General features: G+C 51.3%; 1 protein-coding gene across 8 annotated transcripts; it reads left to right on the forward strand.

The window, feature by feature from the left end:
* Positions 1-441: 441 nt before the first annotated feature.
* Positions 442-25,159, forward strand: A4GALT (alpha 1,4-galactosyltransferase (P blood group)). 8 transcript variants are annotated; one of them, XR_006336698.1, is made up of 4 exons: positions 446-724; positions 21,657-21,798; positions 23,274-24,450; positions 25,016-25,159. XR_006336698.1 is itself a non-coding variant. In XM_043881846.1 (3 exons), the coding sequence occupies exon 3, from the start codon at positions 23,314-23,316 to the stop codon at positions 24,379-24,381; it is 1,068 nt and encodes a 355-aa protein (XP_043737781.1). In that variant the 5' UTR covers positions 442-724; positions 21,657-21,731; positions 23,274-23,313; the 3' UTR covers positions 24,382-25,159. The 8 variants fall into 8 exon arrangements, 7 of the variants coding, with proteins under 7 accessions (XP_043737781.1, XP_043737776.1, XP_043737779.1 ...); XM_043881846.1 differs by having other exon boundaries at positions 442-724; positions 21,657-21,731; positions 23,274-25,159; XM_043881841.1 differs by having other exon boundaries at positions 23,274-25,159.
* The last annotated feature ends 2,343 nt before the right edge of the window (positions 25,160-27,502 follow it).

The raw sequence follows: 27,502 nt of genomic DNA on the forward strand, positions 1-27,502 counted from the left end.
GTTTCGGTTTTAGGATAGGAGAAGTTAACAGTGTGTGAACAGATGGGAATGATTGGACAGAAGGGAAAGAGAGCAGAATCACTTGATCGGCATCGGCTTGAAGGGTGGGATCTTGTGGACAAGTGGACAAGTGGGCTTCCCCTGGTCATCCTGAGTGAGAGGATGGGTGAGGAGAAAGTGAGGACAGCGCGGCACGTGTGCAGTGGACCAGCGAGTGAGAGGGAAAAGATCAGGGCAGGAAGGCTGTGCAACACTGGATGGATGCAGGCAAAACGTTTAGCACCGGTCACCTGGTGATGGAGGGAGGAGGGACAGAGGCAACAGGCAGGCCCGAGTTCAAATGCCGCTACTGCTCTTGCCCAGCTGCTTGACGTGGAAGTCACTTAACCGCTCTGAGCCTCGTTCGGCCCATCTGTTAAATGGGGGGTGGGGAAGGGATCGTAAACCCAAAGACGACGCGGCAGGGAGGCACAGGGAGTGCTCCGTACCTGTGGGCCCGCGGGCTGATGGGGGTCCAGCCCCGGGCGCCGCGAGCCGCGAGGACTCGCGGGACCCCCTCGGGGCGGGGCGGGGCGGGGCGGCGCTGACCCCGCCCCGAGACTTGAGGAGCCGCGCTCCGTCTGCAGGTCTCTCTGCCCTGCCCGCCCGCCGCCTGCCGCCCGCCTGCCGCCCGCCCGGCTCGCGGGGCCGCGTTGTCCGCCGCCTGGAATCGCAGGAGCCAGAGGTACGAGTGGCCGGGCTCCGGGGTACAGACCGGGGGGCGCCCCGGGCCGGGGCGAGGAGGCGCGCTCCGAGAGAAGGAAGGGGCATGGGCTGCGGAAGGCTCGGCCGCCTCCCGCCGGGACCACCTGTTCCGGAGGGTCGCTCGCGTGCGCACCGATTTTGCGCTCTGGTTCCCCGACCGCCGCCTCCGCCCCAGAGGCACCCGAAGTTGAGCGCGGCGGCTGGGCTGGAAGCCCAGCCCGAGAAGGGAGGGCGCGCCCCGCCCGGGAGCCCTCCGGGCAGCGCCGCCCGGGCGGGGGTCCCCGCGGCAGTAGCAGAGCGGCCATGGGGGCGAGAAGCCCGGGTCTGAGGGCCGGCTCCCCCGGCCCACGCTGCGCCCTTGGGCGAGCCGCGCGGCTCTGCCTGGGGGAGCGCGTAAGTCCCGGAGGCCTCGCCGCCGGCCGCGATCGCCGCTGGCCCCGAGGGGAGCCGCTGGTGAGAGGGGTCGGGGGGAGCAGCAGTCTGCGGGGAAGACTGCAGGGGGGGGGGGGGGCGGGAGGCGTGCCCCTGGGTCTTTGAGGATGCTGAAGCTTTGGACGGCGAAGGGGGGAAGGGTCTCTCCGGGAGAGACCGCCCGGGTCGGAACTGGGAAGTGGGGAGGGCAGGGTCTAAGCGCTCCGTCTCGGGGATCGGGATCCGCAGACCACCCCCTCTTTCCGGCATGCTTCTCTCCTCCAGATGGGAAACGTCGAGTCCCAGCGGGAGCTGTGGTGCGCTGGCAGAGGCTCTTTCCGGGGATGTCCAGTCTCAGTCCACGCCCCTTGGCGCTAGCCGAGTCCCCTGGCCTCAGTTTCCGCTTCAGACACATGGGAGATAGAGGTTCCCACCTCCCGGCCAGACGCAGCCGAGCCCCCCAGCTGTGAGAGGGTTAGGAGCCACCTCCCCTGACCTCCCGGCCCTCTCCCTGGAGGACACCCTTTTGCTCTCCGCCAAATACGGAGTGATCGGCGGCTCCGTGGTGGCCCTTTGGGGGTCTCTGGAATCGCTTTGTGCCCTCCTCCTTCAAACTCCGCGGGGCACCTGGTGTGCTACCCCTCTGGCGCCCCCTCCACCCCCACCCCAGCTGCCCAAGGAGTCCTCCTTTGTTACCACCTCCCCAAGATGGGGGAATCACCCTGCCCAGAGCGACAAAGCAGGGCCCAGGCTGGCCGCGACTGTCCCCTCCTGCTCACACCCCTGTTCCCACTGCCAGAGAGCCCTGTAGCCAAACCAGGCCCAAATAAAAAATAAAAAAGGAGACTCAAGATGGAACTTTCTCAGTTGCTCCTTTTCCTTCCAAACCTGTTTCCTGTCCCTGCTTGTCCACTGTGGCCGCTCCATGTTAGAGGACAAACGCCGAAGTGGAAATTCTTTGACATTTTGTTTTGCTTCCTTGTACCCGTTGAAGCCCTATAGCTGCCTGGGCTAGTGGACTTGCTCCTGGTGTGTGCGGGGGTTGGCAGAATCTTTCAATGTGACTTGTACTTAGTCGCTCCGTCGTGTCCGACTCTTTGCGACCCCCATGGACCGTAGCCCGCCAGGCTCCTCTGCTCATGGGGATTCTCCAGACAAGAATACTGGAGTGGGTAGCCTGTCCCTTCTCCAGGGGAACTTCCCGACCCAGGAATTGAACCAGGGTCTCCTGCATTGCAGGCTGATTCTTTAGCAGCTGAGCTGCCCGGGGGAAGGTGATTTACTTGGAACTTAAGGAAGTGGTGACACACCACATCATCAGGTCGGCCCCCGTCAGCCCCTTCCACAGGGCCATGGAGGGCCGTCCGGCTCTTCAGGGACCCAGGGCAGCGGAGAATGCTGTTCCCCGTGGGTCAGAGTTGGTACCAGGGCAGAGTGAGACAAGGTGGCTGCCGGGGGCATTTGTAACCAGATGGAAAGAGGGGTGGATGAGAAAAGGGGAGCTTAATCTGTGAAAACAGCTCTTCCCCACCCCGTCCCCCCACCCTCATCCCACCAGCTGCCCCACGTCCTGGTGGGGATGGTCCCACCTTCAATCCGGCCACCCAAGCTGTACTCATTACTGCGCTGTCTAGAAGGCACTTTCTCCCGGCCAGGTACCTCCAGTTGACTGATCTGCCCTGCATCCCATTGCCTTCCTCCTCCTCTCCAGATTGGAAGCTCCTGGAGGGAGGAACCTTGCCAGGAGCCTAGAGCCCAGTCTGACATAGTAGATGTTTACTGCCTTTTGCTTGGATGAATGAACTGAAAGTAGGGGGTAAAACTCCATATTCACCTCACTTGGAGCTATGCTGTGCTTAGTCACTCAGTCATGTCTGACTCTGTGACCCCATGGACCGTACACCCCAAGCGCCTCTGTCCATGGGGATTCTCCAGGCAAGAATACTGGAGTGGGTTGCCATGCCCTCTTCCAGGAGATCTTCCAACCCAGAGATCAAACGACCGTCTGAGCCACCAGTTATCACTTGGAGATAACTGTTGTTAAAATTTGCCAGACTTTTTAAAAAACACATTGATACATATTTGAATGGGCTTCCCTGGTAGCTCAGTGATAAAGAACCCGCCTGACAATGCAGGGGACTCAGCCTCCATCCCTAGGTTGGGAAGATCCCCCGGAGAAGGAAATGGCAACCCACTCCAGTACTTTTGCCTGGGAAATCCCATGGACAGAGGAACCTGGTGGGCTCCAGTCCACAGGGTTGCAAAGAATCAGACATGACTGAGCAACCAAACAACAACAACATATTTGGATATCTTGTTTATACAAATGTTGCAAATTCCTTTCTCAAATTCTTTTTTTATATTTTTCAATGCTTAGATATTGTGACATCATATTTAGTTAATGAATTTCAATTGACATTTAGGTTTTGTTTGGGTTTTTTTTTTTAATATTTGGCTCTTTTAGATAGTATTACATTGAGTTCATAGATAAATTTATGCATTGCCAGATATTTTCTTCTGGAGAGGGAATTACCTGATAGTCAGTGTAGCATCAGCTGTCTCTCCAGAGGAACAAGTGCCGTTGTGTACTTACTTAGGCTGTGAATGTACATTTCCTGTTATTGAAATTACTGGGGTCAAAGAGTATGAACATCTAGTATCTTTGGGTGTTTCTTATTCACTTGTTTGAGTTCATCAGTGAGACACTTGCCCCTTGTCTGGTCTCTTGGTGCAAAGATCTTCTCCCAGGTTATGACTAGGCTATTACTATTTTTGCTGCTGATGGTGTGTGTATTTGAGCAGCACGTTTTAAATTTTTATTTTACTGTGTCTGTGCTTTTGGATAAGGGAGGCTTGGCTGCATTTATAAGCTGATGGGAAAGAGCCAGGCGAGGGAGTGGCTGAAGTCCCTGAAGAGGGAGGGGCAGGTCGGTAGATGAAGTCCCAGAGGATGCTGGAGGTGGGAGAGGGCTGGAACTGGTCCAGAGGGGGGCCTTCTGAACTGGTGAGGACAGGAGGTGTGAGGGAGGGGCTGGGAGGGCATCTTATGAATCGGCTTTGATCTTCCCAGAGAAGAAAGTAAAAAAAGCATCATCAGCGGGTTCTGGACCTGAGGCCCCCAGCGCCCTGTGCTGTTTGCCAGCCTCATTTCCCTTGAGTCCTCCTTGTTTCCCTGGGAGGTAGGAGGTGTTATCATCCCCATCGACAGACTCCAGAGGGGAGGGAAGTGCCTTGCCCCCTGCACTCACCGCCTGCCCTTGAGAGTCCTCGCCGAGCCTCCATCTCTAGTAGCTAGCGGGAAACAGTACCCATGTTCCTGTCTCGAGCTTGGTGAGCGAGCATCCCTTCCTCTCCTGCCTGCCTCTGTTTGTCTCCCCTCTGGACAGACCCCAGTGGGGCCAGGGGCTTCCAGCTCCGCAGAGCTGGCCACAGGGACTGGGAGGGCCCCTCCCACTCAGGGCAGTGCCCACACCTTCTGTCACCCAGTGCTGCAGGGGCACACGGCCTTCTGGATGTCACACTTGTGCGAAGTCTGAATTGCTGGGTAGACGTGAAAGTAAAACAGAAAAGTAGTCCTTACATCCCATGAAAGGCTTGATTTGAAAGTGCAGACACCATTGTGCCAGATACAGATATGGGGCCCAGAGACACCCGCCCCAACCCCTCCCCAAGTGTCTGTAGTCATCAGTTGCTTTTTTTCCAGCAGCTTCCAAGGCAATCTCCTGATTTGAGGGCAGGCTTCTGGCTTAGACAGGAAAGAATCCACCTTCAGTGCAGGAGACCCCGGTTTGATCTCTGTGTCCGGAAGATCCCCTGGAAAAGGGAATGGCAACCCACTCCAGTATCCTTGCCTGAAGAATTCCATGGACAGAGGAGCCTGGTGGGCTACAGTCTATGGGGTCGCGAGGAGTCGGACTTGACTAACACTTTCACTTTTCTTTCCATTGATCAAGCCCCCACCTGATTCCAGAGCTTTTGTTAACCCAATCTTTTTTTAAACCCCCTCAGCCCTCCTGAGCTGTCAGCCCCATCTTACAGATGAGGAACTGAGAGTCAGCTGCCTCCTCGACCACAGCAAGATCTGAGCCCCTGGCCACAGCGCAGGCCCAGTTGAATGGGACTGAGTTACAGAGTTATTTCACCTGGGAGAGGGTGTTTGAATCCCAGCTGGGCCTCGGTTTCCAATTCTTAAACTGTAATTGATAATAAGAGGACCTGCTTCACGCAGCTATTGGGAAGATTAAACAAGTTACTGAAGGAAAAACCACTCCAACCAGTGGCTCTGCATGGTAAGCCCTCAGGAAATATACACTGTTGTTAGTATTAAACCACATAGCTCCATTCCTGACGGGGAGCTTTTAATAAATGCTAACTCGGCCACACCCATCTCTCTTCCGGATGAGAGGATGGAAAGGAGGACAAGCCCTGACCCTGGAGAGAACTTGGACTTTTTAAGTTCTTGAGACCAGTGATGACCTGTATGGAGAACAGATTTGTATTTCCTTTTACCTAAGCAGCTCATTTCTAGAAACAGTCCTACAGAAGTGATTAAGGATGCGTTGAGAGGTGTAAGTGCTAAGACACCACAGTGTTGTCTATAAAAGCAAAAAGATAGAAGCTACCTTTTCAGCAGTCAAAGTGAAAAGTGAAAGTCGCTCGGTTGAGTCTGACTCTGTGCAACCTCATGGACTATACAGTCCATGGAATTCTCCAGGCAGATTACTGGAGTGGGTAGCGTTTCTCTTCTCCAGGGGATCTTCCCAACCCAGAGATTGAATCCAGGTCTGTGCATTGCAGGCAGAGTCTTTACCAGCTGAGCTACAAGGGTATGCCCCTCTAGCAGTCAAGGTGGGTTACCCTGGAGAGGTAGGGCGTGGAGCTGTGTCTACTATCATAACAGAGGCACGGCATGTATTTCCAGAGTTTAATTCAGGTAGAATTTACACCCCACTGCATGCGTCCAGTTTGATGAGTTTTAGGAAATGGGTCTGGTTATGTAACTGCCACCACCTGGTTTTAGGAGACAGGGGCCCCGCATATTTTTAGGTGAAAAATAAAACAAGGTGTAGAACAGTGTGGGTAAGGATCACTTTCTATGCGCCTCCTGGACACAGCCTGTGTAAACATGCTCCGTGTGAGTGGAGGCGGCTGAAGGACTGGAAAGCATATGCCAAAATGCTGACGTGTCACATACCCTCACCTCAAACCTTCACGATAAAGAGCAAAGCAAGAACTGTTCCTTGAGGGTGGTGACTGGATGTCCCCTCCCCTGCCTGGATGTCCCCAGGCACGCACGCACACACACACACACATACACACACATCCCGCTAGAAGAACTGGGAGCCCCACCAGCCGTGATCCCGCTGTTGGCTAAGTGTCTGTGTATTCGCACTGTGGAAACACAGAGGCAATACTCAAAGGAATGAAGAAAACCATGACAGTCTTTTGATGGATTCTTGGCAAATAGCAGCTCATCTTCCCCACCATGACTGAGAGGTTGCCGGCTCGGGAAGGTGGAGGGACATTTTGGGAAGAAGAAAGAGTTTGTTTCAGAAACTTGGTGTTCCCAGAGCCTGGTGCCTTGAGCAACAGAGAAGAGCTGTTTTTTCTTGCAAGTTTTTAACCATCATTTTCAAAGGCATTGAGGATATATCGGGATGGCTGTCCTGTATCCCTCACCACTGTCAGTCATCACGCACTTATCGTGCACCTGCTGTATGCCAGGCCCTCCCTGATTTAATATCAGGCTGAGTGGGCAGCGTCTGGCTTGGTGCCCACTTTCCTGCTATCCCAGTTCACTCCAAGACCACATCCAACCCGGCGGTTCCCCACAGGACTTGCTCAGGGGCTCTGAAGGTCTGCCAGGGGTCTGGGCCGTGGGGGAAGCACAGGGTTTGGGGTGAGTGCTGTTCGTACTCCTTTGAAAGGTAGCCACGCGCTCCTCCTGGTGTGAATGTGTACAGAAATGGGGACCCAGCCCATGGGCCACAGTGAGAGTCAATATCTGGGCAGATTCCTAGGTCAGGAGAGATGCAGGAAGGAGAGTCTGAGACTGGGGAACACATACCTGGGTGGTACCGATCCTGCCTCCCACCTTCACTAGCCCAGCAGCCCCTTTGCTCTGCACCTTAGTTTTTCATTCGTAAGAGGGGCCACCACAGTGGACATGGAGACCCAGGATGTGTGGTGTTCAGTGGGGTGCCTGGTAGGCGGTGTATTCCGGACAGATGATAAACTTCCTTCGTACCTTTTCTGCTCAGGAGGTTCCAGGGGAGCATGGAGAGATGTTTTTTGGGAAGAGGAAAGAGTAAGTTGCAGAAACCTGGAACTTCCAGAACCTGGTGGCTTCAGCAATAGGGCAGACATCAGCTTGCTAGTCTGGAGGTCATGCGCCCAGAGCGGGCAAGGCTAGGGGGGCAGAGCTTGCAGGACCTCAGCACTGTGGGGTCTGCGGGCTTGTGTGGGGCTGCAGCAGGAGGAGGCTGGGGTGGCGCATCCCAGGCATCCCAGGACAGGGACCAAGAGATGGAGAGAGCTGAGCTGGGCTGGGGGGAGCGAAGGAGTGGTAGAGGGGAAATCTGTTTAGCGGAGCTCTCCCCCTACTTCCCTGTCTCCACTTCCCTCTCCCCAGATCATCACAATAGCCCTGTAACACATTCCTGTTGCTCCACATCCCCTGTGATTTAGACTCAAAAAGCAGCCAGGTCATAAAGATTTCTTTAAGACATAAGTCACACTAGGGAATTCCCTGGCAGTCCAGTGGTTAGGATTTGGGCCTCTCACTGCCAAGGTGGGGAACTAGGATTCCACAAGCCATACAGGGTGACCCCCCCTCCAAAAAAGTCACACTATAACCCTTTCCTCCTCAAAAGTACCCAATGGCAGCCCCTGCCATCAGCTGTCAAGTCCTCCCAGTGGCCCGCAAGCCCCCTGCCCACCCCAGCCCAGTCTCCCCTTTATCTCTCTGGCCTCTCCTGGTACTTTGGTGACTCCACGGTCAGCTCCTCAGGCACACATGCCCCAGGGCCTTTGCACTCACTGACTTTCTTCCCTGGGCACCCTTTCCCCGGAAATCCATCCAGCTGCTGCCTCACCTCCTTCTGGCATCTGCACACGTGTCAGCTTTTCAAGAGAAGCCATCCATAACCATTCCGCAACCCTGCCCCTGGTCCTCCCAGTCCAGGGACGCTAAGAGCAGATGTCTGGGTGTCCAGGTCCATGGTGAGTTATTACTCCCCGCACTGAGCAGAAGGTGACTTCACCGTGATCCTGAGAGCGGAGCCCAGGCTCTACTGCAGGGTGACCTTGGGGGGCCGGGATGGCCTCAGGGAAGAAAAAAGCCTCTGAGACTTTCAGATGCAGACATACATGACAGTAGATCCTGGCACCATCCCCCCCTCGACCCCTCCTCCCCACCAGGTACTAGCTATGTCGTGTTGGGAAGGTCCCCTTTCTCTCCTGGGACAGGTGCATACTCAGGTACTTGAATATAAGGGACCATATTTTGTGCCCTTAGCTGGTGAGGCGGGACACATCAGTTACACATTCTGACAGTTGTCCTCTGCACGGGTTCAGGGTTTACCAGGTTGCAGATGCCACTCCCTTAGATTAGTTGCTCATTTGGTCCTGGCTTTCTGGACAGTTTAGGGATCATTCATTCATTCTTTCAGAAAATATGTATTAAGCACCTGTGATGGGCGAGGGTCTCTGCTGTCCATGCGAGACCAGGCGATGAGTCAGAGTGAGCTTGTTTCTGGCCCCCTGGGAGCAGACATTGTTTTCCAAGATATCGGTGTCACTGTGTGTTTCACCAGTCCCTTCAAGGAAGACCTTGGGTTGTTTCTAATCATTTGCGGTTGCAAACAAACCTGTGACCGGTACAGATGTCACTTATCTGTAGGATAAATTCACAGAGTGGGACGCGAGGTGAAAGGGCATGTGAATGTGTAATTCTGATAGATGTTGGTCACGCGCCCTCCACCCTGACCAGCACTGTATAGGTGCCCGTGTCCTCAGAGCCTTGCCTGAAGGATGTGTTGTTCAAAGTTTTAGATTCTTGCACATCTGATGGGTGAGAGATGCTATCTGACTGTTTTGACTTGCATTTTTCTTACTTACAAAAAGCTCCCTCATCTTGGCTTACCTGTTTAAGCATCAGTGTGTGTGTGTGTGTGTGTGACGTGACCTTGGCTTATTTTCCTTTGGATTGTTCATTTTTTCTCCTTGATTTGTGGGATTGCTTTCTAAGTTAGAAAAATGAGACATCTGGGATCTGAGAGAAACAAAAGCCATCCCAAGATGTCACTTGTATTTTTTACTTTCTCGGTATTTGGCGAAAGGTTGCAGGGAAATTTTTCCTTTTCATGACTTCTGGATTTCATGCATAATTAAGAAAACCTTCCCAACTCTAAGTTTATTAAGGAATTCACCCATGTTTTGTCTGAAACATTTATTATTTTACATTTGGGATTTATCCTGGGCATATTCTGAGATATCAACTCATCTGGTTCTTTTCCCCCCTTCCCTGCTTGCCCAACAGTTGTATCAAAAGATCCATTTTTACTCAAGGATTTGGAGATGCTACCTGTGTTGGATATGCAAATACCATATTCTTTCTGTGATTTGTTTCAATGCCCTGTTTATATGCAAAAACTAGCTTCTTTTAATAATTGGTGCTTCATGTGTCAGTCTCTAAAAGACCAGTCCTTCTTCACGTGTTCCTTTCCTCAGAGTTTTCCTGTAGGTTCTTGCTTATTTTTCTTTTTTAAATTTTATTTTATTTCTGTATTTGGCTGTGCTGAGTCCTCGTTTCTCTAGTTGCAGCGAGTGGGGGTTACTCTCTAGTTGTGGGGCTCAGACTTATTGCAGTGGCTTCTCTCGTTGCAGAGCACCAGCTCTATCTAGGTGCATGGGCTTTAGTAGTGGTGGCTCATGGGCTTAGTTGCCCTGTGGTGTGTGGAATCTTCCCTGACCGGGGATTGAACCCATGTCCCCTACATGAGCAGGCAGATCCTTTACCATTGTACCACCAGGGAAGTCCCTTGCTTATTTTTCTAGATAAACTTTAGAATCCGTTTGTTGAACTGCAGAACCGAGTGCAGTTTATACATTGGCTAAGAGGAAATCGACATCTTTAAAAAGCTGAATCTTCTATCCAAAAACATAGTGCAAGTTTCCACTTGTTCAAGTGTACTTACTTTGTATTGTCGGCAGCTTTAAATTGTTGTTCACATGAATGTTGAACATCTTTTGCTAAGTTTAACCCTAAGTATTGTGGGGTGGTGGTTGTAAGTAGGAGTCTTTTGATTATATCTTCTGCTTCTAGCTGCTTTTTTATATTTGTGTATGTGTCTCTCTGTTTCCTATCACCTTATGGTATTTTTTAATTATTAGGAGTTTTTCAAGTTTCTCTTGACTTTTCTAGGTATATAGTAGTATCGTATAAAAATAGCAGTAATTTTAGCTTTTTCTATTCGGGGGTTTGGGTTGGGTTTTTTTTCCCCCTGTTTGTATCATAGCTTTGCTGGTAGCTCAGACAGTAAAGAATCTGCCTGCAGTGTCAGAGACCCAGGTTCAATCCCTGGGTCAGGAAGATCTCCTGGAGAAGGGAATGGCAACCCACTCTAGTTTTCTTGCCTGGAGTATTCCATGGACAGAGGAGCCTGGCAGGCTACAGTCCATGGGGTGGCAAAGAGTCAGACATGACTGAGCAATTTTCACTTTCATTCGGTTTTTATAGCTCTAATTTCTTTCTCTTGTCGAGTTGCCTTGATGAATACCTCCAGTGCCCATGAGGGTGCTGGACACTTTGTCCTTTTCCTATCTTCAGCAAGAGTTCCCTCATGTATGAAGCTGAGTGTTCATACTCCTGTATGAAGCTGGCTCTTGACTTTGATGTTGATATACATAATTTTGTTAAGGAAGTTTCCATTGATTACTAATTTATCCGGAAAGAGTGTTGGAAATCTTGTCAAATTACTTTAGCCTTTCTGGGGATAATAGTATGGTTTTTTCTCCTTAGATCTATGAATATGGTTAATTATATTAAAGACATCCTAATATTGAACCATCCTTGCATTCCAAGAATAAACCCACTTGGTTTTGTTTTGATTTGTTGTGACATGTGGGATCTAGTTCCCTGACCAGGGATTGACCCAGGGCCCCCTGCATTGGGAGTGTGGAGTCTTAGCCACTGGACTACCAGGGAAGTGCCAACCCACATGGTTTTGATTTTTCATTCTTTGATGTGCCGTTGAATTCTATTTGCTTTTTTTATTTAGGATTTTTACAGTAGTATTCGTAAGTGATAGTGGTCAGTAGAGTGTCTTGTGCAGTCTTTGTCAGGTTTTGATGTCCATATTATACTAATTTAAATTCTTTATACTTAACTTAGACTTCTCTGGTGGCTCAGTCAGTAAAGAATCCATCCGCCTGTAATGCAGGAGACCTGGATTCGATCCCTGGGTCAGGAAGGTACCCTGGAGAAGGAAATGACAATCGACTCCAGTATTCTTGCCTGGAAAATCACGTGGATGGAGGAGCCTGGTGGGCTACAGTCCATGTGATTGCAAGAGTCCGATATGACTTAGTGACTAAACCACCATACTTAATTTTTTTTAAAGTGTTCCTTCTTATGTTTTGCTATTTAACACCTTTAAAAGCATTGAGATCTTTTATATAAATTCATAAAATTCCTCTCTAAAAATATCTTGTCCTGTTGCTTTTGCTTCTTAATGATCTTGTATAATTCTATTTCTTATGTAAAAGTTTGCCTGTCTAGACTGACTGTTCTGGGAGCAGTCTTGATTTATTACATTTGTCTAGAAATTATTTTTTTCAGGTTTCAAATGTTATTTGCAAAGTACTATCTTATGATTAAAAAAAAAGTTTTCCTCTGCTTCTTTGGTTCCTTTCCCGTTTGGCATGACTTAGTTTGCACTGGATGCTCACCCCTCATCTCCTCACTCTCTTGTTTTCTTAATTAGGTTAATGGTGGTTTATGTATTTCATTGAATTTTTTCCAAGGAGCCAGTTTTTTGGCCTTATGTCTTAGTTCTGCTGCTTATCTGCTTCCTGACTTTTTTCTACTGTAATTTTTCTTTCCTTAGTCTTCTTGTTTATTTTCTAACATTTTAAGAAAATGTTTAGGTTCTTTTTCTACCATTTTTTGCCTGCTGCTTGCTTTCTTCTTATCGGTCCTATTTTACTTGTCACATGTATTGGAGGCTATAAATATTCTTCTGATAAATCTGCAACTGTGTCTTATAGATTCAGGTTATTGGTATTTTGATATGGCTGTTTTCTAGAAATGCCACAAATCCCGTTTGTGCTTCCTTTTTGACTTAAGAATTGTCCAAGAGAGAGGTTTTAGTTTTTAAAAAAATTTCCTAACTTTTACGTTAATTTCTCCTCATACTGCTTTGTATTTATAAAATGTATTTTTTATGTTTATGGGTTTTGTTGAGGTTTTCAATTTTCATAAATGTTCCATCTGCTCTTGAAAAGAAAGTGAATTATCTATTATTAAGATCAAGAATTTGATATAGAATGGTACTTTTTGATATATTTGGTAGATCTTCTGAATTACTTTGTGTTTGATCTACTTGCTTTTTGGGCTCAGAAAGGTGAATTAAAGTCTGTTATTAGTGTGTTGCCATCTGTTTATCCTGATATCCCTGTAATTTCTTCTTCCTGAAAATTGCTGCAGTGTTTTTGATGCCTTGTGAATTATACCACTTAGCATTATAAGTGGCTTTTCTTTGGCTCATTTAGTGATGCCTGGCTTCAATTCCCATTGTCAGATACTAAGATTATGGCTTCAGCTTTGTTTTTGCTTGTATGTGTCTTTAAACCTTTGCTCATTCTTTTACTTTTAACCTTCTAGATCACTTTTTTGATGTATGTCTCTCAAATACAAGATAGAATTGGAATTTGCTTGTGATCTAAACTAAAAAAAACTTTTCCTTTGTATAGATAAGTTAAATCTGTTTATATTTATTGATATGGCTGATGTCTATGATCTTTCCAGTCATGCTGTGTGCATACTTGTGCATGCCTTGGTGCTTGTGGGGGAGCTACATTCTTTTTTATATATAATATATACACATGTGTATTTACTTGTTTGGTTGTACCAGGCCTTAGTTGCAAGCATGAGAGATCCATAGTTGCAGCAGGTGGGATCTTTTGTTGTGACATGTGGGATCTAGTTCCCTAACCAGGGACTGAACCCAGTCCCCCTGCCTTGGTAGCACGGAGTCTTAGCCACTGGACCACTGGGGAAGCCCCTGGGAGGGCTATATTCTGATGAAAACAAACAAACAAACAACCCAAAACAAAAAATAACAATCTTTCTGATGTTTGGAAAAGCTTGTATTTTTGTTCTAGTGGCTACATTTTGGTTTTTTTTTATCCTTCATGTAATACTCTTAGTTCCTTCTTTCTTTAGATAGTGTCTATTGTTTCTCTTCTATGAACAACAATACATTTAACTTGTTTCTTCTCCATCCTCCCCTTTCTCTAGTCACTACTCATGTCAACTGATTCTGTACTGAGCAAGGTGTATATTGTTTCCATCCAGTGCTTCTGGAAGCTCAGTCAGGCGGTGTTCCTGACAGTTGCCACTTCCTGCTCATGCAGTGACATGATAACCTGAAGAGATGTCCGCAGCTCAGAAAAATCCTCCCGAGGCAAGGGCGAAGCACCCTTTGAAGAGTAGTGCACCATCCACAGTTGATGGAAAGTGTGAGCCAAAGATTAATATGTGGTTGTCCCTTAGTATCCACGCAGGGAATCCCCCACCGCCACCAAAATCCTCCCACACTCAAGTTCATGATGTAAACTGGGCTGGATGGTACCACGCAGGAAAACACAGACATCAGTGACACTGAGGTGAGCTCATTCAGAAGAATTAGGTTTTACGTGTGGTGAAATTTCAGGAACACCTTACTAAAACTTTATTTGTTTCACTTATATTCTTTCCTATAAGTACACAGATGTGATAGGTGATTTAAAAATCTAACTTAAAAAAAACTCTTGCAAAAGAAAAATCCTACATAATAAGAAAGCAGAGTAGCTTAGCTTAATTGGCAGCGTTTTTATTCTTTTAGTGGTATATAACATAATGATGCATTTTAGTAAATGCGCTAACATTGGGGAGTGTTATCCCTCTTCGTATCACCTTTGCACTTTAAATATGCTCACACTTTTACCACTTTAGTTTTTACCCCCAACAATTAGAGATGAGGCAACCACTGAGTTTGTTCTACTTTCCAACTTTTGGCCCACCCTACCAAATTTTTGTTTACATTTTCACATTGTCTGACTAGATACCATTGTCATTCCACCCTGTCATCCTTATTCCTACCGTTTTGATGGGTGGAGAGGAACTGAAGTTAAATATACTCAGTCCTGTTACTAAAGCTAGTCCAGTCACCATTTGGTTTGCTGTGTTTATTCCTTATAATACATTAGTGCCCAAGTCCTTATATTTTGAAACTTGGTGTATAACCTTTATATTTAAAGAACAGCTTGGCTATACACTCAACCCTCCAAATCTCTGGGTTCCACATCCACAGATTCAACAAACTGTGGGTCTAAAATATTAAAAGGAAAAAAATTCCAGAACATTCCAAAAAGGAAAACCTGAATGTGCTGCACGCTTGCAGCTATTAATGTAGCGTTTACATTGCTGAGCGGCGAACACGTTCACTTTTCACCTTATATTGGGTATTGTAAATAATCTAGAGATGATTTAGAGAATTTGGGAAATGTGTCTCGCTTATATGCAAATAGTACACCATTTTATGTCATGGACTTGAGTATCTGTGGATTTTGGTGGCTGTGGGAGTCCTGGAACCACTTCCCTGCATGGATACCAAGGGATGACGTATATTAATACTTGGCTCACACTTTCTTTCCTTGAGGATCCTGTAGGTGTTGCTCTGCTATCTGTCATTTAATGTCTGCTGAGAAATCTGATACAAGCTGACTCTGTTTCCTTCATAGATCTTTCTGTGTGTGTGCTCAGTCACTCAATCATGTCTGACTCTTTGTGACCCTACGGACTGTAGCCCGCTAGGCTCCTCTGTCCCTGGGATTCTCCAGGCAAGAATACTGGAGTGGGTAGCCATTCCCTCCTCCAGCGGATCTTCCCAACCCAGGGATCGAACCTGGGTCTCCTGTATTGCAAGCAGATTCTTTACCATCTGAGCCACCAGTAGCTGCCCAAAGATTTATTTTTGTGTCTTTATAAAGTTCATTCATTTTACTAGAAAATGTCTTGGGACTTAACATTCTGGGTCACTGATCTCCAGTACTACATGGGGTACCTTTTTGATTCATGAAATGAAATCATCCCTTATTTCAGAAAAGTTTTTCTGAATTATAATTTTAAATATTTATTCTGGTCCACTGTTTTCATTTTCTTTAGAAACCCTAGTTATGCATTTGCTGGATCTCCTTTACATCTTCTCTCCATCTTCTTGAATTCTTTCATCTCTTTATTTCTATTTGGTTTTGTTCCCTTTTCTCATTTTAATCTCTGTACCTCTTACTGTACTTCATATGAAGTCTACTCTCTTTGTGTTTCTTGTAGTTTGGTCTTCATTTCTGAAATGTTTTTGTCTTTTTCTTTCTTTTTTTTTTTTTGCAGATTTAACTGTCTTTTTCTTCTAGTTCTTTCCTGAGGTCTATCAGTTCTCACCTGTTGTCCTTATATCTTTTTCAAGAACTTCTCCAGTCATTGTATTTCTGTTTTCTGGTCTTCCTTCAAGCGGGAATTACTTTTTTCTCAGCATTTTTTATTTTAATTGTTTTCAATTCATGCTGCCATTTTGGATTAGAATTTCTGTTTGTTTTGTGGTGATATTTTTATAGTGACTCATCTTTTTACATAAGGGAACACCAGTGTTCCTTTCCCTCTTTATTCATGTAGCATCTTTGGATGGATGTTGTGTTTATGCCTTTAACAAATTTTTTTTCCCCTCTATTTGAATTAGCAGAATTTTCCTGGACCAGCAACTAACAGGAGGTTTTGATGGAAATTGGGAGAGAGGCCAGCATCTTTCTCTAGATTTCTCTACTGAAAGACTCCCTCTGTTTTTACAGGAATAGATTGTCCCTTTAATATACGGTCTTCCTCTGCAACTTCTCTTCTGTTGCCTCTCAGAACCCAACCTGATTGAAGAGGCCACCATCTCCAACCTTGAATTCTCCTGGTTCATTAAGCCCTTGGCCCCTGTCTTATTCATCTTCATTTTTTAAATTTGTTTATTTTTTGGCCGCACCGCATGGTATGTGGGATCTTAGTTCCCCAACCAGAGATCATACCCATGCCCCCTGCATTGGAAGCAGAGTCTTAACTACTGGACCAACAAGGCATCCCTTTTAGAAGTGGTGATTGCTGTGATCTTGCACTGGTGGGTACCCCTGGTACCACGCTCTTCCCCACCCCCACTGCCGTATCTGCTGGTCTCAGGTGCCTTGTGCAACACTTACATGTGACTTGGAGTTTATGAGTTTTTCCTGCTCCTGGTTTCTCTCCCTAATGCTGTAGCTTGTGGTTTATTTTTTTCCTTTCCCTCATTGCTCAGTCTGACATCAGTAGAAGAGGGAAGACTCAGAACTAAGAATATGCCTTATTCTTCTTGGAAACAGAGGTTTCCTCCTATTTTTCTGTCTGTCGTAACCCCCCAAAAGCAAGCCGCTGTCTGTTGACTCCTGGCTTCAGGAATTTCTGTCCTCGGAACAACTTACAGGCTTTGGAGGGGAACATTTTGTAACCTCGGCTCTGGAAACAGCCACTTATACAAGGATCATTGCCTTCTAGTATCCGTCAGTCTTACTTCTTGAGTAGAAATCATTTATGCCCTGAAAGAGTGGGGGTGGGGTCCATGGGAGGACCATACAGCAGATCCTCCAAGTGGGGTTTGGAAGCTGGAGATACTGATTTTTCCCACTGAGGAGGGTCTGAATTCTAAGACCAAAAGCCAACCCCCCTCAATTTTATGAATGTAAAGGGCATGGGGGCAGGCACAGGCCCAAGGTCACAGAGCCAATCAGTGGTGGAACAGAAGCTGTCAGCAGGGACCTGCGTTTGAATTCTATACTCCATTTCCTGGCTGGGTGACCTGCCCCGGGATCCCTCGGTGTAGAGCCTCCATATCTGCTCAGCCATTAACTTATCAAGGAGGTAGATCAGCACCGGCCCTGCGTTCCCACAGTTAGAACTTTCGGTTAGTCCGGCTCTGGCTTCCCCGCGGTGCAGAAGGAAATCTGAGGCCCAACAAAGGAAGGGAGTTGCCTAAAGTCACAGAGCAAATCCAACGGGGCTGGGCAGACCGGCAGGCACCCTCCAGCCCCACTGCCACTAGCACGGCCCCTTGGACAAGTCACTTACGTTTCCTGAAGGTTAAACAGGGGAGCGGGTGCTGGGGTGAGCCGGAGTAATCCTGCAGCCCTCACTGGGGATCAGGCTGAACTGAGAAACACACTGACCCCAGCCGGGGCCGGTCAGGGCCTCCTGACCCCCATGAGATGCATCCTCCTCAAGCAGAAGGATGCAGTTGACTCTCTGATCTCTTCTTTTTTTAATTAACCATTTTATTTTATTTACTTGTGTTTTGGTCGTGCTTTTTTGTCATGTGGGATCTTGTTCCCCGACCAGAGATGGAACCCCAGCCCCCTGTGATGGAAGGGCAGTCTTGAGCCCTGGACCACAAGGGAAGTCCTCCCCTATCTCTTCTGTCACCCATGGCACCCCCCTCCCCTGCCAGGTCTCCAGCCCTAAACCTCCCGGTACTTAATGAACCCCTGTGTGTTTGACTTGATATGGGGCACAGGTGCCAAATGGGGCCTTTGTGTCCCTCGCCTGGGGAAGAGCTTCCTTGGGGCGAGGGGAGGCAGCTGCCTATCTGGGTCCTTTGAATGTGGTCAACCTGGCCTTTGGCCCCTGTCTGCCTCTGTGTCCTCCCCTTGCACCCCTGCCCCTATGCAGTATCATGGGGTCAAGGACCAAAAGGGCACCCCAGGGTTGTTTGAGAGGGAAAGAGATGGAGAGAGAGACAGACCAGGTGGGGCAGCAGGGGGGAGGAATGTGTAGGAGGGACCGAGAGAGGGGCCAGGGACAGAAAGGCAGAGAGAGGAAGAGGCAAGTGGGGTTGAGGCATCGATGGATTGCTGATTGGTTGATTGGAGAAATCTCTGGAAGGTGCCATCCTTTGGCTCCAAGGCTCTTCTCTCCTCTCCGGTCAGGGTCCGCCCTCCATGTCAGAGAACAAGGTTCCGCCAGCTGCTACCTCTGCCGTCCTGGGAGTCTCCAGGAAGGAGAAGGACCCTCTGGCAGTGCCTCCTCCATCCGTCCTATGGATATCTGCCCCCAGGCATTGGTTTCCAAACCCTACACTGCCCCCAACCGAGAGCAGAGCCAGCAAGGGCCACGTGCAGGTAGAGAGGCAGGTAGAGATGCATGTGGTACCCAGGGCAGCCTCTGCACTCCCCTCCCACAGGTGAGGAAACTGAGGCCCCCGGTCTTAGGTGACCTGTCGGGGACTTCCCTGGTGGTCCAGTGGCTAAGACTCCACACTCCCGATGCAGGGGGCCCAGGTTTGATCCCTGGTCACAGAACTAGATCTCACAGGCCACAGTGAAGATCAAAGACCCCACGTGCTGTAACAGACCCAGCACAGCCAAATGAATAAATGAATAAAATAAATTAATAAAAAGAAGGGAGGACTTCCCTGGCAGTCCAGTGGTTAAGACTCCACACTTCCACTGCAGGTGGCTTGGGTCCAATCCTTGGTCGGGGAACTAAGATCCCACAGGCCATGTGGCAAGGCCAAAAAAAATTATAAAAATTTTTTTAAATCTTTTTTTTAAATTAAGTGACTATCGCAGAAGTTGAGGACAGGTAGTCGCTTGCATCTGCTGAGTCCAGAGCTGGGTCCTGGCTCCCAGGGCCCATGGGAGGGAAACAGTGGAGAAACTGCAACCCTGACATCTAGTTGCATGTGGGCTGGTGTGAGAGCTGAGTTCTAGTCCCGCCTCGACTGTGATTCTCTGCGTGGGAATGGGCATCACTAAGCCTCCATTTCTCCCCCTCTGGTGTGAGGGGCTGGGCAAGTCGTCTCTAGCTTGGGTTGGTCGGTGGCTCCTAAACCCAGTAAGTGCCAGAGCCCTGTCCCGCGTTCACCGGGTCTTGTCCTTGTGCTCCCCAGTGAGCAGGCCACCAGCATCCCTGGCACCTCCTGGGCTCTGGGAGCAGAGACTGTGGCTGGGGAGCGCTGCTCAGCCAGTACCCAGACCTGAATCCTGTGCCCACCCCCAGAGCTGGGAGTGGAGTCTGTGGGGCAGGGGCGGGTCCCCAAAGGAAATGGGGGTGCGGTTATCAGAAGTGGGAATGCACGCTGGACAACCCAGACCAGCAGACGGCCACCCCGTCTCCCCTGGGGACTCCAGTTACACATGACTTATAACCCTTTTCTCTGCCATGGGCTGGACCCAGGAGCCCAGCGAGGGTCAGAGGTGGAACCTCCCTACTCGGGGTGGGCAGAGTTGGGTGTAGGCCACGGTGGGGGGTGATGAGCGCCAGGTCCAGGAGCCTTTTCTAGATATGTGAGCCTGATGCCCTTGATGCCATGCTCCTGAGGTGGGATCCATGGAGCCTGTGCTGAGGGCCAGCTCAGAAGGGGACTGGTCAGACCTTTAGCCCTCTGTCTCCGCCAGCCTGCACTTCTTACCCTTCCTTCCTCCCTGAGCTGGATCACGGCAGGTCTTGATGATGGAGAGCCACAGAAGGACAGAGCCGGGACATAACCGCAGTTAGGTGCTAATGAGGAATATCTCCCCAAGGCAGGGCTGGAGGTGGTGGCCGGGAGATAGGAGGAGGTGGCAGGAACGCGCCAGGCTGCACTTACAAAGGCCAGGACTTGGGCTGTGAGGCTCTCCGGGGACTGGAGAGTGCTTTGGGCCTGAGGTCACACGGCTACTGGGCTGCGGCCAGCTTCGCGTCATAAACGGTTTCCATTCCCGGGTCTTGGGCTCCGGCACCAAATACGGTGCTGCTGCTCGCGTCTGGCTCCCTCAACCACGGCCAGCACATCCTGCCTCCTCGACAGGCACCTATCCCCATCCTGAAAAAACACCCCATGGGAGAGCCAGGACCCTCCGGGCCCCCACACAGCCCCGGCCTCGCTCCATCCACCGCCGGTCTGTGTGTGCTCAGCAGTGTGGTTCACAGAGGATTAAAAATACTCAGGACCAAAATAGCCTCTCTCCCTGTAGGGGAAAACCAGGGCCCGGGGAACACACGGTTATGGGTTGACATCAACGGCTCTGCCACTCACAACCCGGCTGGGGGATCCCAGGCAGCTCTCTTTGACACCCCCCAGTTTCCTCCCCTCATGTGCTCACTATTCCCTCACTCGTTGATTTGCTAACTCATTCATCTATTGATTCATTCATTCACTGATCATTGATTGGCCCCTTCATTCACTCACTTGCTCCTTTACGTGTGACACACCCACACGCTGAGTCACTCACTTACTATTTATTACATACCAAGACCCAGGCACTATTCTAGGCACTGAAAAAATAAATAATAAACCTACACCAGACATATGAAAATACCTATCCTCATAGGGGTTACATTCCAAATAAATAACCAAAACAGACAAGTACAGAAACATACAGTATATTAGAATAAGTACTAGGGAGAACAGACCAGAGGAGGAGGCTGTGGGGCGGTGGGGAAGCTGGGATCTTAGAGGGGCCGGGGCAGGGAGGACGTGGGAAGATGAAGGAGCCAGCCCTGTGAACATCTACAGGAAGAGCATTCCGAGCAGAGGGAACAGCAGGTGCGGAGGCCCTGAGACGTCAGCATTGGGGGATGGGTTTGAGGAAGAACCAGGAAGCCAGGTGGTGATGGGGAGAGAAGCGGGTGTGAGGTCAGGGTGGGGGAACGTGCCACCCCTCATGAACTGGGCCTCCCACCTCACTCATCGTCTGAGCAGAGGAGCAGCCTAGCCAGACTTGTGTTTTTAAATCATCCCCCTGGCTGTTGCCTGGAAAATCCCTTGGACGGAGGAGCATGGTAGCTTATAGTACAAGGGGTCCAAGAGTCGGACACGACTAAGCGAGTTCACTTTCTTTCTTTTCTTTCTTGGCTGTTGAGTGGGTGAATCAGGAGGTGAGTCCGTTTCCTGTTGACTGCTGTCTACCTGATGCTGAGCCAGGCCCTGGGGAGAGAGAGGTGTGCAGGTCTCCTCTGCGCTCACGGCTGACTCCCTTCTCATCAAGTGTCACCTCCTCCAGGAAGCCGCCTGCTCCCTCTCTGCTGGCCCCTTGGCTCCAGTTCTGCCATCACTGAGTTGATTGCCTCTCTCCACATGATCTCCCCTTGAAGCTGAGCACTCCTCCAGAGTGGAGCTGCACCTAACTCTTCTCTTCTCCCCAGCATGTTCCCCTTAGGGGCTGAGTTTCACTCTGTCTCTCGCCATCTTTTGCAGATGGATTTGCGGGCATGGAGAGCATGGGGAAGGACCCAGTTCCTGCTGACAGAGAAGGCTGGCTGCTGACCCAGGGTGTGTCTCCAGGAGGCCAACCAGGCTGCCCAGTTCCCAACCTCGCCACCATGGGCTGCCCAGGCTGGTCAGTTTCCAGCCCATGCCGTGGCTGTGGTTCCCAACCTCAGCTTTGGGGAGGGACAGGCCCCAGTGGACAAGTCATAGCCTTCTGGGACCCTGCTGTGACCACAAGACCCCTCTGTCCTGGGGAAGGGTTGACCCTGGCTCCCCCAGGCTCCCTGGCTATACCCAGTGCCCCGCCCGCTTGCACCCAAGCTTCCTGGCCTCAAAAGTGGAAACTATGCAACTGCACCCTGGCATTATTGAGGGCTGGGTGGATGTAGATTCAGGACAGTAAACGCTGGCCAGCGTCCTGTTAATAGTGAGTACTCTCCAGGTCGACGTGTACAGAGTCCCCAAGCGCCAGCACGTTCACACGGTTGTGCCATCTCTCTGCAGGGCAGGATGGCACAGTGGTGAAAGCACAGACCTAGAGCCAGGTGGCCTGGCCTCAAAGCCCCCGCCCTGCTACTTGCCGACCAGAGGACTCTGCATGAGTTACCGAACTTCTCTGTGCCTTGGTGTCCTCACCATGTAAAAGGAGGATGGTTCCCGCCCCACAGGATGGCTGTATTTAATGAGCTAATATGTTTGAAATGCTGAGAAGACCCCCTGACATGTGCATGGTGGCCAGTCAGTATTCGCTGAGTGAATGAATATAATCCTTGCTCCAGTATGACCATCCTGCAGCTGGTTCAGACAGACGCAGGTCCCATGTGTCCCAGGATTCACCTGGTCCCACCACAAGCCTCTCCTGTTCCTCCCAGCCTCCTGCAAGGCACCCGGGAATGTTCCTGCTGCCGGCCAGCCACAGCCTGGGCATCAAGAGAGAGTGAGGGTCCGAGGGCAGCGGTGCTAGTCAGGTGACAGAGTGACAGCTTATATAGCACGACCTCCCGTCCCTCTCCCTCCAGGCAAGGGCTAGGGAAGCCAGGGGCCCAGGAGACTCTGTTATGTCCACCCCAAGGGCTTGGGGACCCAGCAAGCATGCCCACGTGCCTGGAGTCCACCCGTCCTGCTTCTGAGTGAGCTTGCATGCCAGCACCCAGCCCCCCAGGCCTCCTGCTAAAAGTCCCTGTGGCTGCGGGCAGCCCTTCCTCAGACCAGCTCCAGGCCCGGCTGGTGGAACCGAATGAGGCTGAGAGATGCCTGCACTGGGGACTCACATCACAGGCCACCAGGCTGGCAGTTCAGAGGGGACAGACCTTGCAGAGAGGCCAGAGCCTGCCCTGGGCCCATGTTGGCCTCACATTGTGGGTGGCGCCGGCCCAGCCCTTGGGGAGCTCACCGGTATGTCGCAGAGTGGAAGGGACCCTGCCCAGATCTCAGCCCATGGCCTGCTGCTCCCACTTTACAGTTGAGGTCAGAGAGGGGGCCCTGAGCACCTGGCCGGCCCGTGGGGTCTGGAAGCCGGCGTCAGCCACGGCTGGTGTCTGTAGGCAGTGTTCTTGGGCTGGGGAAGCCAGCAGGCTGCCTGAGTGCGGTGCTCATCTCTTACAGACCAGCTGATTCCTGCTGGAGGCTCCTGACATCTGGGGAGATGACGTCTGCGCCCCCCGACTGCCTGCTGCGGCTGCTCCGGGGCACCCCGAGGCAGCGGGTCTGCACCCTGTTCATCATCGGCTTCAAGTTCACGTTCTTTGTCTCCATCATGGTCTACTGGCACGTCGTGGGAGAGCCCGGGGGCCGGGGACAGCTCTCTAACCTGCCTGTCGACGTCCCCTGCCCCCACGTGGTCCCCCCGACCCCCCTGCCCTCTGGCACCCCGCCTCCAGGCAACATCTTCTTCCTGGAGACCTCCGACCGGACGAACCCCAACTTCCTGTTCATGTGCTCTGTGGAGTCAGCCGCCAGGGCGCACCCCGAGTCCCCGGTGGTGGTCCTGATGAAGGGACTGCCTGGCGGAAACGCCTCCCGCCCGCGGCACCTGGGCCTCTCGCTCCTGGGCTGCTTCCCCAATGTCCAGATGCGCCCCCTGGACCTGGGGGAGCTCTTCCGGGACACGCCCCTGGCCGCCTGGTACGTGGCCGTGCAGCGGCGCTGGGAGCCCTATCTGCTGCCCGTGCTCTCGGACGCCTCCAGGATCGCGCTGCTGTGGAAGTTCGGCGGCATCTACCTGGACACGGACTTCATCGTCCTCAAGGACCTGAGGAACCTGACCAACGCGCTGGGCACCCAGTCCCGCTACGTCCTCAACGGCGCCTTCCTGGCCTTCGAGCGGCACCATGAGTTCATGGCGCAGTGCATGCATGATTTCGTGGCCCACTACAACGGCTGGATCTGGGGCCACCAGGGCCCGCAGCTGCTCACGCGGGTCTTCAAGAAGTGGTGCTCCATCCGCAGCCTGAGCGAGAGCAGCGCCTGCCGCGGCGTCACCACCCTGCCCCCCGAGGCCTTCTACCCCATCCCCTGGCAGAACTGGAAGAAGTACTTCGAAGACATCACCCCGGAGGAGCTGACCCGGCTGCTCAATGCCACCTTCGCGGTCCATGTGTGGAACAAGAAGAGCCAGGGCACGCGCTTCGAGGCCACGTCCAGGGCTCTGCTGGCCCAGCTCCACGCCCGCTACTGCCCCACGACGCACGAGGCCATGAAGATGTACTTGTGAGGGGGCCTGCCGGCTCACCTCTCTGCACATGGCAGAGAGGGGCTCTGGGTGCCTGCCTTCCTGGGGGAGGTGAGATGGGAGGGTGGAGACGGGGAGGCTGGGCTGCTGCAGCCCCGGGATCTGGGGCAGGTGGTGGGGAGGACGGAGAATTGTTGGCCAGAGAGCTGTTACTGGAGGGCGCGCTGCGGCCCCTGGGGCCTGCTCTGGTGGGCCAGCCCCTGGGCCCACGCACCGTCACAGGGTTGAGACGACCAGTGGTGGGGGAAGCGTCTCCAGACAGAATGAGCTGGAGTGGGCTGGGTGAGCACCCCTGGGTCTTGTTCACAACGGGCAAGCCCAGCGAATATGCAAGCACCTTGCAGGGTGGCAGGCTGGACTAAAGTGCCCACGAAGTTGGGCGTGGGGGTGGTGTGGGGGGAGCACGGAGAAGCAGGTAGGAAGGAAGGGGAGGAGGCAGCTGGTGGGGGGGAGGGCCGGGCGGCAGACCCAGCTTCAGGAGCCCAAGGGGTGGGGTGCTTTCGGGGTTTTGGTTTCTTTTTCCGGGGGAGGTGGGGTGGCGGGGTGCAGCTGGCAGAGTTGGCCTGGGGAGCTCTTTGGGGAAGGCCCTGACTGCCCACCCCATCCTTTCTCCCAGAGATGTTGCAGGAGTGACATGGACCAGCTGCCCACTCAGGGGCAAGGGGCCTGGAGTCCTTTCGGCTCAGGAAAAGCATTTTAAAGAAAACACCCCCTACCCTGCCCGCAGTAAACACAATAAAGTGACTCACCCACATCCAGCGCTTTCTGGTGGCTGAAATGCATTCATTCGCACCACTCTTGTGAGCCCCACCCTGCAGCTGCCGGCAGGCATCTGGGCGGGTAGTGCTGGTGACTCGCCTGAGTGCACACGGCCTGCCTTGGTCAGAGGGGTCCGGGGACCTGGCCACTGGGCGGGCTCTAGGCCTGGGTGCCGGAGAGTGACTGGGGTGGGCAAGGGGAGGAGCCTGCCTTCCCACCTCATTTTTCAAGGCTCAGACAGCCTCAGTTGGGTCCCCCCTGAACCCCCACCTCCACCCCATAATCAGCCTGATTCTGTTCTGGCCTGAACAGAGCCAGATGAGGAACCCACCACCCGGGCATGTGCCTCCTAGGTTAGAGGAGGCCCAGGGAGGGAGGTGCGAGGCCTGTGGGGTCCCTCCCGGCTCACGCTGGCTGGCTGACTGAGAACCTTGGAGAGACTACAGTGTCATGCTGGCAGCCCCAGGGATGGGCCAGAGGAAAATCTCGCAGGGTGAGGCCCCAGCTGGTTTGTGTTGAGGAAGGAGGCTTCCTGTGAGAGCTGGGCCTTCCAGCAGGCTGCAGAAGCCCTCCCCGTAGGACAGAGGACTGGGGATACTGTCAGGAACTCGGGCTCAGCAGGCTGCTCTTTGGCAGCCAAGGCAGAGGTGTTTAGAGGCCTCGATCCTGCCAGTAGAAGATCGTGGGCAGCCTGGTAAGGAGGTGAGGTCCCTGGTTCTAGGGGTAATCAAGAGCAGGTGACATTTTTGATTGAAACAATGAATGTATGAGGTAGTTCTCCAACCATAGTATCATCTCACCTGTCTTTTAAAATCTTTTGAAAATTAGTAGATTTTACTTCAATAGTACAGCCTGGGGTGAGAGTTTGCCCTCCTCATCACCTCTGGGTGCAGCACCTCCAGTCCAGAACCCTTTCTGGGCCCCTGGGCCTGGACTGGATTCCAGAGAGACCCTCTGCTTCCTTTTGCCCCGTCCCAAGTTCATCATCACCTGATGCCTGGCAGCATCAGTCCGCTGACCCTGACAGAACCTTTGTTGGGCATTTGCTCTTAAATTCTCAGAAAGGAGAAGAAAGGGAGGTGGCTACTGCCCTGGCGACAGTAATCAGATCCTAGGAATCCTGTTATTTGTTTCCGGCCGATGTTTTTACAGATATTTTTGTCTGGGGAGATGAGATCCCATCCCTCCACTAGGGGGCAGTGTGTGGTCCAGCAGGGGCCAATGGCAGGTTTCCCGTCAATTATTTAATGAACCCCCCGAAGCTGACCAGTCACACGCAAGCAAGTAGGTAGCATTTCCAGCAGCTCTGGGGTGGGGGAATAATTCCCCCTTGCTGCTGTATCAATATTCAACTTCTTGTTTAAACATTAAATTAGAATGTCCTCTATCTGAGAAAGAAGAATGGGGATAATTTAGGGCTCTGTTCCTGGAAGTCTGGTTTCATGGTTCACTTGTTCCTAAATCTCTGTCCTAAAGTGGACCAGCCAGTGCAAGCCGTGCTGGGAAGTCTGCTGTGGGCCAGCCAGCGCAAGGCACGCTGGGAAGTCTGCTGTGGACCAGCCAGTGCAAGGCATGCTGGGAAGTCTGCTGTTAGGTGGACCTGACAATGGACAGAAGACTCAAGTGCAATCTAGGCACCACGGTGGGGGTCAGGGAGGTCATCCCCTTCCCTGGACGGGGACCAGGAGTAGGAGGGAAAGGTGGTAGGTGAGACTAAACTTGGTGGGATGTCGGGAGGAGACAACCTCAAACAGGAAGACATTCCTTGCAGACATAGTCCACCATCAACAAAAATTGGAACTCCACACCAGCCCCCACCAACTTCCGAGGAAGAAAGATCAGAGAGGAGGTCCTGGCTGCTAGAAACAACTCAGGTAGCTGAAATCAGGAGGGCACTTCTTTTTTTATTTTTATTTTTACAAAGTGTTTATTGATTTATTTGTTTGGCTGCATCAGGCCTTAGTTGCAACACTAGACATCTTCGTTGTGTCACCTGGGATCTTTCTCTGCAGCACACAGACTCTAGTTGTGGTACACGGGCTTAGTTGCTCCAAGGCATATGGGATCTTAGTTCCCCGACCAGGGATCAAACCCGAATGCCCTGCGTTGCAAGGTGGACTCTTAACCACTGGACCACCAGGTAAGTCCCAAGAAAGCATTTATTATTCCACATGATATATTGGCTAAGGTACTTGAGAAGCTACTGTAACAAAAAGACCCCAAAATAAAGTCACTTAAATAAAGTAAAAGATTGTTTCTGTCTCAAATCATTGCTCCAAGGTGAGTGTGCCAAGGCCGATGGGGCTTCCAAAAGACTACATGTGTGCTAAGTCGCTTCAGTCAT

This window comes from Cervus elaphus, chromosome 22, assembly GCF_910594005.1.
Source record: "Cervus elaphus chromosome 22, mCerEla1.1, whole genome shotgun sequence".
NCBI lineage: Eukaryota > Metazoa > Chordata > Mammalia > Artiodactyla > Cervidae > Cervus > Cervus elaphus.